The sequence below is a fragment of the Marmota marmota genome, unplaced genomic scaffold (assembly GCF_001458135.2).
Source record: "Marmota marmota marmota unplaced genomic scaffold, marMar, whole genome shotgun sequence".
NCBI lineage: Eukaryota > Metazoa > Chordata > Mammalia > Rodentia > Sciuridae > Marmota > Marmota marmota.
Genome location: NW_025999869.1, coordinates 3,502,090 through 3,519,346, shown reverse-complemented (window position 1 = coordinate 3,519,346; position 17,257 = coordinate 3,502,090). Strand labels below are relative to the sequence as shown.

At 39.1% G+C, this 17,257-nt stretch overlaps 1 protein-coding gene across 4 annotated transcripts in view; it reads right to left on the bottom strand.

Moving 5' to 3' along the window:
• The window catches only part of Fbxw11 (F-box and WD repeat domain containing 11), a 111,701-nt gene that overhangs the window by 41,242 nt on the left and 53,202 nt on the right, over nucleotides 1-17,257 (bottom strand). For 2 of the 4 annotated variants that reach the window (XM_015492621.2, XM_048815520.1), the window contains exon 2: nucleotides 375-437. The exons of the other annotated variants lie outside the window; for them this stretch is intronic. In XM_015492621.2, the coding sequence (XP_015348107.1) occupies nucleotides 375-425 (51 nt within the window). In that variant the 5' untranslated portion in view covers nucleotides 426-437. The remainder of the gene's footprint in view (nucleotides 1-374; nucleotides 438-17,257) is intronic. 4 annotated transcript variants of the gene reach the window in all.

Here is a 17,257-nt window from a genome sequence, read left to right as displayed (position 1 = left end):
GCTGATGAATACTAAGCCATGGAACTTTACATGCTCCCCTAAGCCCCCACAAAAAAAAAAAAAACCTGGTGGATTAGCACAAAAACTGATAAAACCAAAACAGAGCCAAAAAAGGAGACAGAGGCAAAGGATGTCACCATTTTCCATCTTGGGCCACAGATTAAAACATTTTGAACTACAGCCACTTCAGAACCTTTGTGAAAATTCCCAACCCTTTACTATATACTTCCCTACAAAAGGTGATAAATTAGGGTGGATTCTGAAACTAACAAAACTGCACAAAACGAAAAAGCTTGGCTCTTGGTTTCATGGAGGACATTAACTAAGGGAGCATCTTATCTACAGTAAGTCAATTGCTATCTTGTCATTCCTACCTGCCAAAGAGTATTTTTCTTTGGGGACTCATCTTCATTTTGATCTTCCATAACTGAAGTGTTCTAAGGGGGGAAAAACAGGTTATTTGAATTATGCTGAGGTTTGCAAATTCTAAATAGCTACAAGACATGATTTTGAAAACCCAAACTAAAATGAATCAACATAAATCCAAGAACTTGTGGGCCTATGGCTAACACATGCCATTTTGGGTCAAGGGGGTCATGCTCATCTTTCATAAATCATCAGTTAGTGGCTGGCCAAGAGTGAGCAGGAAGTCTTCACTTATGAAGGTTGGGCAAGCTTAGCAAACAGACTGAATTGTGGGAGTGGGGCTCAAACAACACCTTATCATCACTGTTGTTCTTTAACTTGAGGCATGAAAACCCCAGAGATCCACAAAGTTCCCCATGATTGTATAAAACATTTACTAGAATGTCTGCTATTCAGTAATTCACCATGACAATTGGCAATTAGAAGTGACAAAGCCTTGGAAGTGCCCTGGTCTTACTTTTTCCTCCCTTGATGGCCTTGTTTTTGGGGAATGGCTTTGCAATTTCCCCTAGCAAACATGGTGGGTGCCCCAATCTTTTTCCCTAAAGAGGAGGATGCTGTTAGCCACTAACAATCTGGCTTGCCTTGGGAATGCATTATCTTTTGATTTTTGTGTTTACTGCACAAAGAGGCACTGTGTAATTATTCTTTCTGGTGACCTAGTCGATCAATAGATGCCCATTAACTGGAGATTATACATGATTAGATTTCCCTTCTGCAGCTCCTATCTAATGGCTAAATGGAACCTTAATGAGAAGGGGAAGCAGAGAGCTGAGGGGGAAAGAGGCACAGCTCATTTGTGGACAGCAGTCTCTCTAAGATTCCTGTCCAAACCTAAAATCTAAGAGTGGGGCACAAAATTTAAACTACAACATTTGTCCCACCACATTACTCAAAAAAGGATATTACAGATCTCTTACAAGATCCTGTTGCTGCCTTCAGGGAATAAGCCTACCTCCCAAGTTGTCCCTATTTTTCTTGAAGTCCTAAAGTGTTTTGACAATTCACTTGAAAACATCCAGCACGGGTAACAGCAGAGTCCTCAATGAACACTACTGCCCTCCAGGTCACACAGCAGGATCTTATCAGGGCTGTAGAACAGTGACATGGGAAAGCCAAAGGCTTCACTATATGGAGAGGACTTAGGATCCTGATTTGGTCACTTGCCCACTGTGTGGGCCGGACCTTGAACAACACCCAGTGCCTAGAGTTGTGGGGATGGAGAGTACTCAGCAGTTAGTGAGCATTCAAGAAAGTACTCCCTCCCGCTGCCTTCAGGACGCACCTCACACTCCTCAAACTTCAGAGGCTTGGACAGAATGGCTCCAGATGGTGCTACAGGGAAAACCATTTGCTTTCTCTGTAAAATCTCCTAAGCCCCACAGTGCTAAGGCGTGCAAGGGGGAATGCGGCCAGGAGGTAAAGACTTTGTGCACAAAGGCCATCATAAGCTAGAGAGGAAGCCGGGTGTGTCCCAGTGCCCAAAATGGGGCTAGAGTGCTGGCAGCAATAATCCTGAGTGGGAAGGAGGGGCTGAAAAAGCAGAAACAGCTGCATTTATGGAGGTCTCCCTGTAATTCCCTGTACTGTGTATCTCCAGGGGACCCTGGGATTAATAAAGCCAGCAGGTTTCTTAGAACGACTGAAGTGGAAATAGTGGCCGACTGCCCTTGATGGTTTCGAAGCCACCTGAAGGTCACAATGTCTGAACTGCAAGGAGAATGCATCATGGCTGCAGGCACAGAAAGGCACTCAAGTAGGACAGAGGGCAGCAAGGTCTACCCCATGGGCACCAGCACCCAAAGAAGTGCAGAGGGGCACAGGTGTGCTCTGAGCTAAAGACTGGTGATACAGGAGCCGGAATGCCCCAGAGCCATTCTGATCTAAGCTGCCTTGATACTTTTTTTTCAGTTAAAAATGCCAGAAGTCGGCAAAGTTATCTTTAATGGTGAGAAACCTTAATTCTTCTTTTCATTTGCTCCCAAATAGTGAAATGGTGTTTATTCATACCGCTCAGAAGGAAACAACCCCTCTAAAGAAAGAGCAACTATTCTCTTAAGGCTTGGTAAGAAGATTATATCTAATAAAATTCTGCAGGGAGGTGAAATAGCTTCCCAGCCTACAAATCTTTTCAACTTCTCCTATAAAGGTTTGAGAAGATAAATGTCACAAGGAACATGCTACTGTCAAGCTACCCTGATCACAAGATCATCTTCAAGGAACACTTTGGTGACACAGGAGATGTTCAGAGAGAATGTTGATGTTCTAAGTTTGAGCAATGCTGCACACGTGTGCCTAGGCTCCCTTATAAACTCATGTCTATGCTCCCTCACACACTCACGCCCACATGCTCTCAGGTCACAACAGGCTCCATTAAGCTACTCAGGGCTCTGTAATGCACTGTAATTTACAAATCAGGCTGTTAGTTTAATCCCACTTTCCTAACTTTGTTGGGCATAACTACCCCCTTTTATAGTAATATCTATTAATAACAACACAGCATATATCAGAAAACACTGGCCTAGAGTAATAGCAATAATCCATTCGTCCCACTTCCCCAAACACCACTGAGACAAAGGCAAGGCATACTGTGGGAAACACAACAGAGCCCTCTCCTCTTCCCATCGCCTTTCTGAGCCTGCTACATGAAGCTAAGTGGTGGTGGTGAGAATGGAAACGTCTCTTATAGAAGCCATGCACACGTAAGTGGTTTCAGGTACATGTGTGTGTGTTTGTGTGTGTACAAAAGTTCCAGGTTGAATCAGTAGTTAAGAAAAAAACAATGACGCTCCAGAGAGATGGGAAGGTGGTTCCCATATGCAAACTCTATGGAGAAACTGTAAGACAGGCTGGCCAACCTGACAGGTGAAACTCTCCTCAGGCTTCTGGCACTCCCGGGAAAGGCAAGTTCTTAGAAACACCCGCCTGGCTTATTCCACTTCTGCCCTGTGGACATCATTTCCTACCTCCTGGGTCTACCAGGCAAGAAACAGCACATGTCCACAGATAAAAACACAGACTCTCCTGTGCTGGCGCAGCTGCCAACGAACAGCAGCATCCAGGAGGCAATGGCAGGCCGGGGCAGGTCCACCTTGGAACTACCACACTTGGGTTCAGAGAACTGTCTGCTGTGGGGGCTGTCACATGTACTATAGGACTAACAGCATCCTGGCCTCTTCCTACACCAAAAGCACCCACACAAAATTGTCTCCAGAGTGCCAACTGTCCCGGAGGAGGAAGGCAAAGCCTCATCATGTGAAAACCAGCACCCCAGGGCCCAGCTCTGAGACGTGCCAAGGCACGCAGCGGTACTGCCACCTCAGGCCCGGCCCTTCTTTCTCCGTGGGCTTCTCACTTGGCCCCTGGGAAGTATGAGACGCTCCTCAGAGCCAGCCTGACCATACCAGGAAGGAAGTGGCCCCGTATCTAAATCCTGGGGTGAGCCTTCTCGCCATGACACTCATATTTGAAAAACCCTGATCATAGGAGTTCTTTGCTGGAGACCCGTGGGCTTGGAGACGTGGATGAAGACCGTCGCGAAGCCACATGCAGCTGACCACAGAGTGGACAGAGCCAAGGTATCTGTTAGGGGTCTTTATGTTTATGTGTTTGTTCAAGTTCTTCAGAGAATTTTGACATGACTCTGCTTCAAAATGACTGCTGTGGGGAATGCAATGTGGCCATGTGGCAGCACCAACCCCAGTTAGGAAGTTGCAATATCAGCATCGTGACAGGCTCCGTCCCCACGTGCAGTGTCACAGAACCACAGAATATAATGTCTGCACCTGGGAAATCTCTTGAAGTAATATTTATCAAACCAGCCATTTATGTTAAAAAATACGGTCAATTATGTGTCTTACCTACAAGTTCCACAGAAGGACAGAAGTAACAATGATTACTATTTAACGATTGCCTATGCTCGATTGCCTATGCTCGTCAGCCATTGGAACTTTATGTAAATCATCCTGCTCCTTTCCAGGATCCCGCAGGCGAGGCACATACCCTCCTTTACAGATAGGGAGAACCAATACTCAGAAATACTAAGCAGCTAGCCTGCAGGGTGCTTCAGGTAAGGACCAGGATCCAGTGCTGGATTCTTCCTTCCTGTCAACTGCCTCCCAGTTACACAGCGTACACATCACCATTGCAGTCCTACCAAGATCCCAATCTTGCTTTCAAGTCCCTTTTTTTACCATCACCAAGGAAGACAGAGGCACAAGTTGGTACTGTTCAAAAATAGCATTCCGAGCATAACTGTAAGTAGTGTAAGTTTCCATACCAAGGACAACTGCTTTGGTTGCTATTTGGTTAGTTCAATGAGTCAGGGCTCTAGTACCCTCAGAGTCAGGTTTTAGAAAGTTGATGTTGCTGATCACAAATATGTCTAATAAAAGAGGATAAAAGAATAATAAATTTTTTAAACAGTTTTGTTTTTGCAATACTAGGGACTGAACCCAGGGATTCTCTACCACTGAGCCACATCCCAGCTTTTTTATTTTGAGAGAGGGTCTCACTAAGTTGCCCAAGCTAGCCTCAAACTTGCGATCCTCCTGCCTCGGAATTGGGATTACAGGTGTGTTACATCACACCCAACTAAACACCGTTGTTGTAAACACTAACTGAAAATACATGGAGTATAGTCTAAATATAATAAACAGCTTAGCAAAAGTAACTTTTCATTATGTCTGGGCATTTTCATTAACATTGCTCCGCGACACTGGTAATGGTGAGAAATCCTCAACCTAGTAAACAAATGCACTCTGGGGAGCCCAGAGAGAAAGTGTATTTCTTAAGCTGAATTCATTTTAAATCCTAACAAAACCTAAGGAAGCTTACCCCACTGCACACCATTGCAAACACACACAAAAACACACATGTCTCCTGATACTATGAATTGAAATTTGTCAAGAAAGACAGAAGCAGGCTAATGTTTTCATCAGCTGGATAGTTTAGTGAGGCAGATGTGCATTTGCTTTGGAATCCCAGCTACTACCTCAAATTCTTTTCTTTCTTTGTAGCTTTTCACTAATCCAGAATCTCTGTACATTCTGCCTTCTCACAATGCCATGCCAATCAGCAGAAGTGGTAGGATGGCTCCAATGGCCTCACCTGCATTTTCTTTTAGTGTGTGTTTAGGAAAAACAGGCTCTGAGCAATGATGTGTCTTTGCCAGTAGGTGCCACCAACTAACACAGAATATATTTCTCATGGAAAATTCCCTACTTAGGGAGTTATATAAGAGGAACCTATTTCCTACTTTTAAAATGCTGCAAATTCTGCATTAAGTAAAAGGTCAAGAGTCACATAATCCAGTGAATGAGAGATGCAGGACTCAGGCTCAAGTCTGTTTTACCCAGAAGTCAATGTACTTTCAACACAGAAAAATATGTCTCAGGTATTTTCCAACTGCTGTTTGTGGCCCATGAATCAATTTAATGGGCTGTAAATAGCATTTTTTAGTAAAATGAAACAGAATCCAAGCATTCTCCTACCCACAAGGGCAAGCACAATAACAAAATCCCACAAAGGGCTAAAAAGAATGGGGTGTGAGTTCAAATTCAAAAGAAAGCAAGGTTGTTACTGCAAGGAGAGCAATATGCAATCAAAACCACTAAATGACAAAGAATCTTTTTAATCTCTAAAATGCAAAATTTATAAAAAGGATAAAATGTGCTTATAAATACTAAACAAAATTTCACAAGTACATGAAAGAAAAGGTTGGAAGCATTATGTTTTTATTTTTAAACAGTTCTACAGTTCTGCACGTTTGATGGAAGGTTGACAAAAAAAAAGATGAAGACAGGAAGGGGACTCAGGAGGGGAGAGGAGGGGAGGGGAGGGGAGGGGAGGGGAGGGGAGGGCAGGGCAGGGCAGGGCAGGGCAGGGCAGGGCAGGGCAGGGCAGGGCAGGGAGACAGACAGGCTGATTTACTAGATAAGTCTCCAACCTTTACCAGGGATTGAACCCTGGTGTGCTTAATCACCAAGCCACATCCCCAGACTTTTTTTTTTTTACTTTGAGACAGGGTCTCACTAAATTGCTTAGGCCTTGCTAAATTGCTAAGGCTGGCTTTGAATTTGCAATCCTCCTGCCTCAGCCTCCTGAGCCTCTGGGATTACAGGTGTGCATCACAGGCCCAGCTCCAACTGTCTATTCTACAGAAGACTACAAAGCAGTCGCCCTGGTCTGCACTTCACTTTCCATGGCTTCAGTTACCTGTGGCCAGCCATGGTTTGCAAAGAATAACTGGAAAAATTTCAGAGGGTCAGAATACATAATCACAAAAACTTGATCACAGTTTATTACTATAATTTTTCTATTTACTATTAATTACTATTAATCTCTTACTATGTCTAATTTATGAATCACACTTTATCACAGGTAGATACTGTTTGCATGTACATATATATGGTGAAGTTGGTACCATCCCTGATTTCAGTTATCCCTTGGGGGTGTTGACACATATCCTCCCCACGGATAATGGGAGATTACTAAATGTTATTTTCAATATTCCATGAAACATTAAAAAAAAAAAAAAACAGATCCTAGGTCACAAAAGAAATCTCAAATACAGTTAGAAATCAGATGAGATTTATTATGTTTAGATTAAGTTATGCAGAAAAATCTAAATTTGTTCTCTCCAATCACTATTTGCCATATACTCAGAAGATAAATGCAAAGAAGAAAATGGCAAAGCAAACCAAATACTGTTTTGTTGTTCCTGTTAACTATAGCCAGGCCCCTGCATCCTGAATCTTCAAACTTTAACCTGATTGACACATTGCTGGGAGATAAGTTATGGGAAAGTTAGAAGCACTCATTTTGAAAAAGACCAGATAAACATGTCCAAATGGCAATCTCTCTCACACACACACACTAACCTGGCAATTCAGGAAGACAGCATGTACATGTGTGTGTACACACACACACATACACACACACACACCCCGACTATCGTTAATCCCATCTTCATGGGAAACCTTTCCATTTTCCAAATACATGCTAAAATACAGAAACAGGGGCTGGGGATGTGGCTCAAGTGGTAGCGCGCTCACCTAGCATTCGTGAGGCACTGGGTTCGATCCTCAGCACCACATGGAAGTGAAATAAAGACATTGTATCTACCTAAAACTAAAAAATAAATATTTAAAAAATTAAAAAAAAAAATACAAAAACAACAAAAGTTGTTTCTTTCTACAGTAAAAATATAAATTACTCATAAAGTTTAGATCCACTGGGAGTTTGCTGGAATTGCTGTTACATGGATCTTTATAATGCAGTTTTAAAATTTCTAACAGATGTCCTATTGTGGTTGACACTATCTAAAAGGAGAAGGTACTAAACACATATGGAAGAATGGGTAGGAAAACAATTATTCTCCCTTTCATCACCACCATTTTTTAAGAGAAAGGAACACATATTTTGTTAAATGTTAACATTTTTCTTAAAAGCTACAGTAATTAAAGCAGTATGATCCTAGCAAAGCAATAAAATAACAGAAATTCCAGAAACAAATTTATTTATATACAGACTTATAAAATTATATGATGAAGTTAGAAATTCAAGCTGATGACAAATGGATAAATCAGTAAAAGTTTTAAAGATGTTATACCTGCCTTATATCACATACCACAACAGACTACAGATAAAAATAAGCAAGTGAAACAAAATAAAGTACTACAAACAAACCTAGAAGGGCTGGGGTTGTAACTCGATGGTAGAGGGCTTGTCTCACACTAGAGAGGCCCTGGGTTCGATCCTCAGTGCTACATTAGATAGATAGATAGATAGATAGACAGACAGACAGACAAACAGATAAAGATACTGTGTTCATCTACAACTTTAAAAAAATGGGAAGGAAAAAAACCTAGAAGAATACAAATTCATCAAATAAGAGAAAGGCTATCTCAGCATGACCCCAAAGAAACAGATTTAGATTTTACTAGACAAAAAAATTTAAACTTCAAAATCAACAACTTTTGAAGACATACATTAGGGAAAAATCACTACATATGATTAATAACTTACTTATATTTTGATAGGAAACCAAAATTAACATCTTCATAGGCAAATAAGCCAAGAAGTACAGATATTTTGAATTTCAAAAAAGAAATTCAAATGGTCAACAAAAATGAACATATATAGTGTGCATAAAAAGCAATTTTTCACCTATCAAATTGGCAATTTTTATTCATTCTATAGGAAGTGGGCTCTCTAGTGGGTTACAAACAGTTACTACTCAAAGACTATCTACTAATCTCTATCAAGAATATCACCTAACACTGGGCATAAATGTAACACAACAACTTTTCCTAAGGAATTATATACAGACTTATACAAAATCATACCCACAGCAATTTTGGAAAAATAAACAATGTAAATGTCCAACAATCGGATATCCTTTAAAAACATGGTACGGAGAGCACAGCAGATTTTTCAGGTGGGAAAACACTGTGATACTGTAATGATGAACGCCTACCATTATTCAGGTGTCCAGACCACAGAATGAGTACCACCAAGAATGAACCTCAATGTGAACTAGGACTTTGGTGGGAACAGGAGTGAGGGTGGGTTCAGATGCAACAAAAGTCTTCAGGTGGGGCGTGTTGATAATGGGTGAGGACAGGAAAGTGGCAGGAGATCTAACTTTTCATTCTGTGAACTAAAACTGCTCTTTTAAAGTGTATAAAAATAAATAAAAACACGGTACACACAGGAGAAAACTTTACTCTGGGGCTGGAGACTGAATAAAGGGCCTCTACTGAGCTTCATTCCAAGCCTTAACTTTAGTGCTCTTCTTAACATTTTATTTTTTAATTTATTTCCACACTATAACAGTAAAAAAACAAAACTCTCGAGTTAACTAGTACTAAGACTAACATAAAGAACATTACTAGTGCCCCAGACATCGTCCTCATATTATCTCCCAGTCATTAATTCCTAAAGGAAGTCACTAGTTTTTAAAATTTACCACAGATTGACTTTGCCTGTTTTTTTTTTTTTTAATGTGTTAAGTGCAATTAACATGAAATCTACCCTTCTAACAGATTTGAACTGTACAATACAGTATTGTCATCTATGGGCACAATGTTATATAACCTGACTTTGTCCCCTCCTCTCAGCTCCTCACAACAACCATGCTGTTCCTGGCTTCCATGAGTGGCTACTTGGGACACCTGTTCATATAAAGGAAATCATACAGTATTTTTCAGTCTGTGACTGACTTATTTCACCTACCTTACTTATTTTATTTAATATTGTTTTAGTTGTAGATAGAAGCAATATCTTTATTTTTATTGGTTTTTATGTGGTGCTGAGGATCGAACCCAGTATCTCACACATGTGAGGCAAACACTCTACCACTGAGCCACAACCCCAGCTCACACCTACCTTATTGTCCTCAAGGGTCATCCAAGCTGTGCCACATTGCAGAATTTTCTCCTTTTTGAAGGAAGAATAATATTCCATTGTGTGTATTTTATAATCCATTCATCTATCATTGGTTATTTAAGCTGTTTCCACACTTGACTATTGTGAATAACACTGCAATGAATATGGAAATCCTGGATCTACTTCTGACTCCAGTTCTATTTCTTTACTTTTTAAGGAATTTCCACACATCTTCTCATAGTTCTGTACCATTATACATTCCCACCAATAGTGTGTGAGGGCTCCAATTTCTCCACAACTGGCCGACACATCTTGTTTTTCATTTTTCTAATACCCACTTTTAACATGTGTGAGGTGGTACCTCATTGCAGTTTTGATTTGCTTTCCCTGATGATCAGTAACTATACTATTCTGCCCGTTTTTGAACTTTATATACATGAAAACATTGTATCAACACTTTTGAGTCTGGCTTCATTTACTTAACATGTCTTGTTGAGATTTTTAAACAGAGCTGTAGTCAATTCTCCTTCCCTGATGTATACTATTTCAAAAATTATTTGATGCAGGGGACAGATCTCAGTGGTAAAACACCTGTCTAGCTGGTTTCAATCCCCAGAAACACACACACACACACAAACACAAACATTATTCATTCTACTGTTGAATACGTGAGTCACTTCCACTTTGGGCGTTTAAAATTAATTCTGCCACTTGTTTTTGTATACAACCATACAATTCTGTCAGTCTATTTAAGAATGGAATTGCTAGGTCAACACAATATATGCTGATACTTCTCCAAAGTAATTCTATTCTGTCCATAACCACTCCCACCAGTGTGTATGAGAGTTTCACTTGATCCTCCACAGGTATGAGTTTGGGCTTGTTTTTTGGTTTGTTTTTACAGTAACTTTCTGGTTAGGTATATAGTATCTCTGTGGTTTGCATTCCTAAAAAGTAATGATGTTGATTACCTGTTGATAAAATTACTCACCATTTTGGATACCAAAGCTTTTTAACTAATTTATTAACTTTTTGTGTTACTGACCAGTTTTTAAAGGGTTTTTGTTTTTTCTGATTTCAAGAAATTCTTCATATATTCTAGGAGGAGTCTTTGGGTTTTTGATTTTTTTTGTTGTTGTTTTTTGGTGTTTTTTTGGTAGAAGGGATGGAACACAGGAGCGCTTAACCACTGAGTCACATCTCAGCCCATTTTATTTTTTTACTTTTTATTTTCAGATAGGATTAGTTGCTTAGGGCCTCGTTAAGCTGCTGAAGCTGCCTTGGAACTTCCAATCCTCCTGCCTCAGCTGAGTCATGAGGCTCTTTTTCAAATATATTTATTACAGAGGACTTCTTCCCATATGTGACTAAACTTATCACTCTATTAATAGTGACTTTTGATAAATGGAAGCGATTAATTTTTTATTAAGTTTAATTCATCGGGGCTGGGTTGTGGCTCAGTGGTAGAGCGCTTGCCTAGCATGAGTGAGGCAGTAGGTTCGATTCCTAGCACCACATAAAAAATAAACAAAGGTATTGCATCCAACTACAACTAAAAAACAATTTTTTTTTAAAAAAAGTAAACAAAATAAAAGTATTGTGTCCATCGACAACTTTAAAAAAAGTTTAATTTATCAATTGCTTCTTTTTTGTTTTCTGTCATGCTCAAGAAATCTTTCTTCTAAGAACAGATATTCTCCCATGTAACAGTGTAGTTGTCTTATTTTACCTTGTAATTTACATTTAAAATTCATCTATGTTAATTTTTATGTAAAGTAGGAGTTGGATTCTTGTTTTTAAATTTTAAGTCCATATTTTTTCAAGTTGGGAGGTTACGATCAATTGTGCTTCAAAATATCAATTTAAAAAATTTGCCAGCATTTTTTTTTTTTTTAACTGAAAAAAAGAAAATGGGGTTGTGGCTCAGTGATAGAGCACTTGCCTAGCACATGTGAGGCACTGGGTTCCCATCCCAGCACCACATAAAACTAAATAAACAAAATAAAGGTACTTTGTCCATCTACAACTAAAAATATTTTTTTAAAAAATGCAAAAGAATAGAACACAGTATAGCCCCTATTTCATCAACTATAATTTTTGTTCACATTTTAACATTTATGAAATAGATGTTTCTTATAACAATATCTTAAAAACGGCAGTGCTTTTCCTGAATAAATGTGTGTATAACATACATAAACACATAAAAATAAGCTACATACACATAAATAAATCATACAATCACATAAATTTTCATTTCTGAAGATCCCTGGTTAAGGTATTAGAATACCATGAACTCCACAATGCAAAAGTTATTATCTTTGCAGTTTTCTTTTAGTTCTTCTAATTTTATTAAAAAAAAAAAAAGTATTTTCACACTTTTCTATTATTCACAATTTGTTTATAACAAAAAGAGTTTCCCTTGTTTAATTTTCTAGGGGAAAAAAAACAGTATCTGGCTGGAACTTCAGAGGGTCTCTGTTTGTATGGTTTGCCCAGTAACCTATGCAGCAGCACCCTGGTTTGCTAGTCATATGCAATTCATTTTCTGGTTAAGAAAGCATATCTTTAAAATATGTGAAATAAGCACATAAAAAATGGTATAAACATATAATCATCTATTGGTATCCACATGGCACTGTTTTCAGGACCTCCCTCAGGTGTGCAAATCCAAAGATGCTCAAGACTTGAAAGATGCGGCCCTGGCTCGGAACCTGTGCACAAGCTCCCCACACACCACATCACCTCCAGATGGCTCATCATCCCTAATGCAACGTGAATGCTACGTGAGCAGTTGCCACGTTGTATTGTTTAGGGAATAGCGGTGAAAGGAAAGGCCTGCACATGCCCAGCACAGACAACATTTATTTATTTATTAATTTTCATATTTTCCATCTGAAGTGAATTAAGTTTGTGGAGGCGAGCAGAGAGCCACCTTCACATAACAAACTATGAAAGGTGTGCTCAAGGAGGCAACGTTACAGAAACACTGTTGTTGCTGTTTTGTTTTTTTTTTAAAAAGCACTGACAGTGAAAAAGGTCTAAGCTTTATTTAAATGGAGAAAAGCCAAGTCTGTATGATCCCATCTTTACAAATGAAATCTAATTTTTAAGTACACATTTAGGAAAGCAACTGTTACAATGCTCACAATACTAAGTTTTATTTCTTTTTGTTTACATGCCCTATCTAAATTCTCCTTAGGGAAGGCATATCTCTTTCTAATAACAAGGAAGTGATTTTTCAAATTTAACATTATTTCTTCCGTATTTTTTATGGGTGCGTGATAGCTGTACACAGCGATGGGACTTGGGGTTACATGTCTGTACATGCACACAACGGAACCGTGAAATTTGGCCACTGTCATTCCCCAGTCTTTCTTCTTTCCCTCCCCCTAGACCCTTCATCAAGTTAAACTTTAAAAAGTAAAAGATTCACACCAAAGCCCACACAGACACAGACACTTGAGCCTCAGGAAACAGAAACTAGTTGTGACAAGTTCCAGCTGGGGTGCAGTAATGCTGAGTGTCATTTGAAGTCTTCGTGCCTGTGTCCTACTCCATAAAACTGAGGTGAACAAAGGGCCTTGCTGGAAGACTGAGAGCACTGAAAAAGCCAACTGCAGCCCTCAGAGGCTCCTCTGGCCGACTTGAACCTCCTGGGGACAATGATGCTGGCTGGTTCCTTCTGCAGCCTGAACACTGAGGCTCTCTGGGACACAAGTACAATAAACACTTGCTGATGATACATTTCAGCTACAGTTGTAATCTTCCTATTAACTATAATGACAAAAACAGTAATTTTGTTTCTCTTTACTCCTTTCCCATATTTTCCAGATTATTTACAATGAGCAAGGATTCAAAATCTAGGAGACAAAAAACACACAACACCATTTCTGGTCTTCAAAAAAGTGGTATGGAACAAATCTACCTTCAGACAGGCAGTGGCCCTTCTCTCCCACACAGTATTGGGTTACCTAGATAAAGGAAAACTCATTAATTATTTGAATGTTTAAAATGATCCGAAAGAAGGACAGAGAAGAGTGTGCTGGAGTCCCCCGAGAAAGCAGATCAGGACAGAGAACACACTCCTGGCTTCCTAGGGCATGACTCGGAGGGCAGCATTAAAAGTGAAATCTACAAAACTTTCAAAATTCACTAAAAGAGGTTTGGGGCGTTAGAAGCATAGCAGAAAAATGGCCAAAAGAACCTTGGTCATCAAGAATGGCAACACAGAGAAGTCTGTCTGTTAAGTATAAAGAAGATGACCGTGGGGCCAGGCTTCCTGAGCCCAACAAATACAAGCTGAGGCTCTGGGTAGGGTACTGGCCTGTTCTCTCTTGGGTTCAGTTTCCTCCTGTTATGAAATAGGGAAAATCCTGCCTATGTTGTTGGAATAAGAAATAATATACGCAAAGCACACACAATATAACACTGTTTACCAAGGAAATAACAAAACAAAGAACAACAATCTCATCCTTTTGTTTCTACTACAGGTCATTTTAAAAGAAATGTAAAAGCACCTATTAGTGATGTCAGCCACAGCCAGAGAAACACCATACCACATCACAGCCACTTGTGCTTGAGTACAACCTGGCAGACTCATCTACCAACCAGACACAAAACCCACCCCAAAACTTATAAGTTATATTATAATGAATTATATTTATAATAATAGTAGCATCTGTTAAAGGTTATATCATCTTATTAAGCATCTGTTAAAGGTTATATCATTTGATGAAAACTAGAAAAAGAAAACTAAACTCACCAACAGTTTAACTTAAAAACACAAAGATAATGAATTCAATGCAACAGCAATCAAAATCTCATCAGGCTCCACCCCTCTACCACCTTCCCACCCCACCCCCTGCAAAAACAACAAAAAACAGCAGATTCCAAAATTCATATGGAAAATAGGAGCCAACACAATGGGGAAGAACCAACCAGAAGAATCTACACTGTAAAATCTCAAGCACTACTGTACAGCTATAGGAACCCAGACAGAGTGTGCAGGAGACAACATCAATAGAAAATAGCTTCCAAACACACATCCACACGCATAAAATCACCTGACCAAACACCAAGTGTCCATTATCTTCTTATCCTATAACACCAACCTCCCCCTCTCTCTGACACATACATACCTAAACATACACACACAAACACACACACACAATCATCATCATCATCATCATCATCATCAGTTCTAGTTACATTAACCTTCTAAATGTAAAGTTTATTAAAATAATCAAGCAATTATTAGAAGAAAACATAAAACACTATCATGACCTTGAAATGGACAAATTTTCTTAAGACAACTTACAACAACTGCTAACCATTAAAATAAGTTTCTTTTTCTTTTTGTTATTCATGTTTTATTCTTTGCCACTTCTGAAATATGATCATAGCTAAATTGTTTATTTCAACCTCTGGGCAAAAAGCTCATCACCAAAAATGAATAATTTTGTTTAGGGGGAGATTTTTATTTGGATTCTAAAAAGGAGAATAACATTAAGGAAGTTAAATTAAAATAAGACCAGTTCTCTTAAGTAATCTACATTTTACTTGCGTTGTGTGTTTGGTTAGGGAGATAGGGGAGATGGTGACAGATGCAGAGAGGCTAAGGGACACACTGAGCAGACTCCATTGTGTCTGGAACTAAGAAGAGACATCCAAAGCTCATTTTAATTCAGACTGAAGAAACTGACCACAGTTTATTAGCACTACAGGAAATGTACTCTCTACAACAATGACATTGTTTTTTGCTTCTTTATTGTTGCCATCCTTGCTGAAGCTGAACCTGAACCTGACCCATTGTAGAGATTTTTTTTTTTACTTTATAAATTTTTTATTTGTTTTAGTTAGTTCTACATGACAATAGAATGCAGTTATGCACTTTGATACATTATACATAAAATGGGGTGTAATTTCTCATTTTCAGATTGTACATGTTGTAGAATCACATCGGTCATGCAGTCATGTGTGTACATAGGTAATAATGTCTGCTTCTATTCGTTGAAAGCATTCTTAAGACTGAATAGATAGCCCATATTATTGGGGCAATAAAAATTCCCTAAAACTGACAGTGCTGGTTCATCACCGCAATGCATATGTGAACAGGTTAACTTCTGACAGGTGAAATGCACGTCAGTTTTTTAAAAAAAGAATTAAGTTTAAAACAAAAAGGGAATACATAGAGTAAGTAAGGGTTGAGAACACATCCAGAATGTCCTTTTTTTTTTTTTAACAGTCTTTTTTTTTTTTTTAAGAGAGAGAGAGAGAGAGAGAGATAGAGAGAGAGAGAGAATTTTTAACATTTATTTTTTAGTTTTCGGTAGACACAACATCTTTGTTTGTATGTGGTGCTGAGGATCGAACCCGGGCCGCACGCATGCCAGGCGAGTGCGCTACTGCTTGAGCCACATCCCCAGCCCCAGAATGTCCTTTTTTAAAAACTCACTTCAGGGCTGGGGTTGTGGCTCAGAGGTAGAGCTCTTGCCTAGCATACATGAGGCACTGGGTTTGATCCTCAGCACCACACAAAAATTTTTAAAAATAAAGGTATTGCCCACCTATAACTAAAAAATATATATTAAAAAAAAAACTTCACTTGACGGAAAAAAAATCAATCACATGTATGCAGATTTTTTTAAATGGGCAAAAGACAGAGGCATCAAACACACACACACACTATAAATATTTTTTTAAAAGAAACATCAATCAAAGTACTGCGTGCGACACAGAGATAACGACACACCACGAGGGCGAACAGACTGAGACCTGCACGCGTACACAGCTGGTTCAGTAACACCTTTATCAAGCCCATGGCTTGCTGTCACTATAGATCTACATTTTTTAATGGTAGTTGACTTCATCCCATAATATGCCTAATCAATATAGCTAGGAAGAGAATTACATTTTTTATTATTAAACACAACCCCATAGTGAACCTTTGTCTACAATTACTTCATATTCAGATTCCTAGAAACCCAGAAAATCCAAGTGAATGTGAATTTAATAAATGGATGGCTGAACAGATTTAATTTCCTTGACTAATCATTTATTTTCATCAGAATAAACTCCATATTGTTATTAAACTTAATGGTCAATTCACATTCCTCGCACTCCTTGACCTCTGAACCACTCCGAGCAGCCCCTCCGTCTGGCTGAACTTCATTTGCTTGGCTTCCAGGACTCCACAGTAACCTAGTTCTCAGAGCTCCACTAGGAGACATGTCGAAGCGTTTCAGAGAGTGGCAAAACAAAACCCGGGGGAAACTGAGTCTAATGAAGAAATGAAGAAATAAATAAAGACAATTAACAGAAAAACTGTAAAAATCAAAATACATATACAACAATTTTAAGTGAAAAGTACAAATTAAAGACACAAAGATATTTCATAACCATGAATTCCAAGACTTAAATGTCAGCAGTACCCAAAGCAATC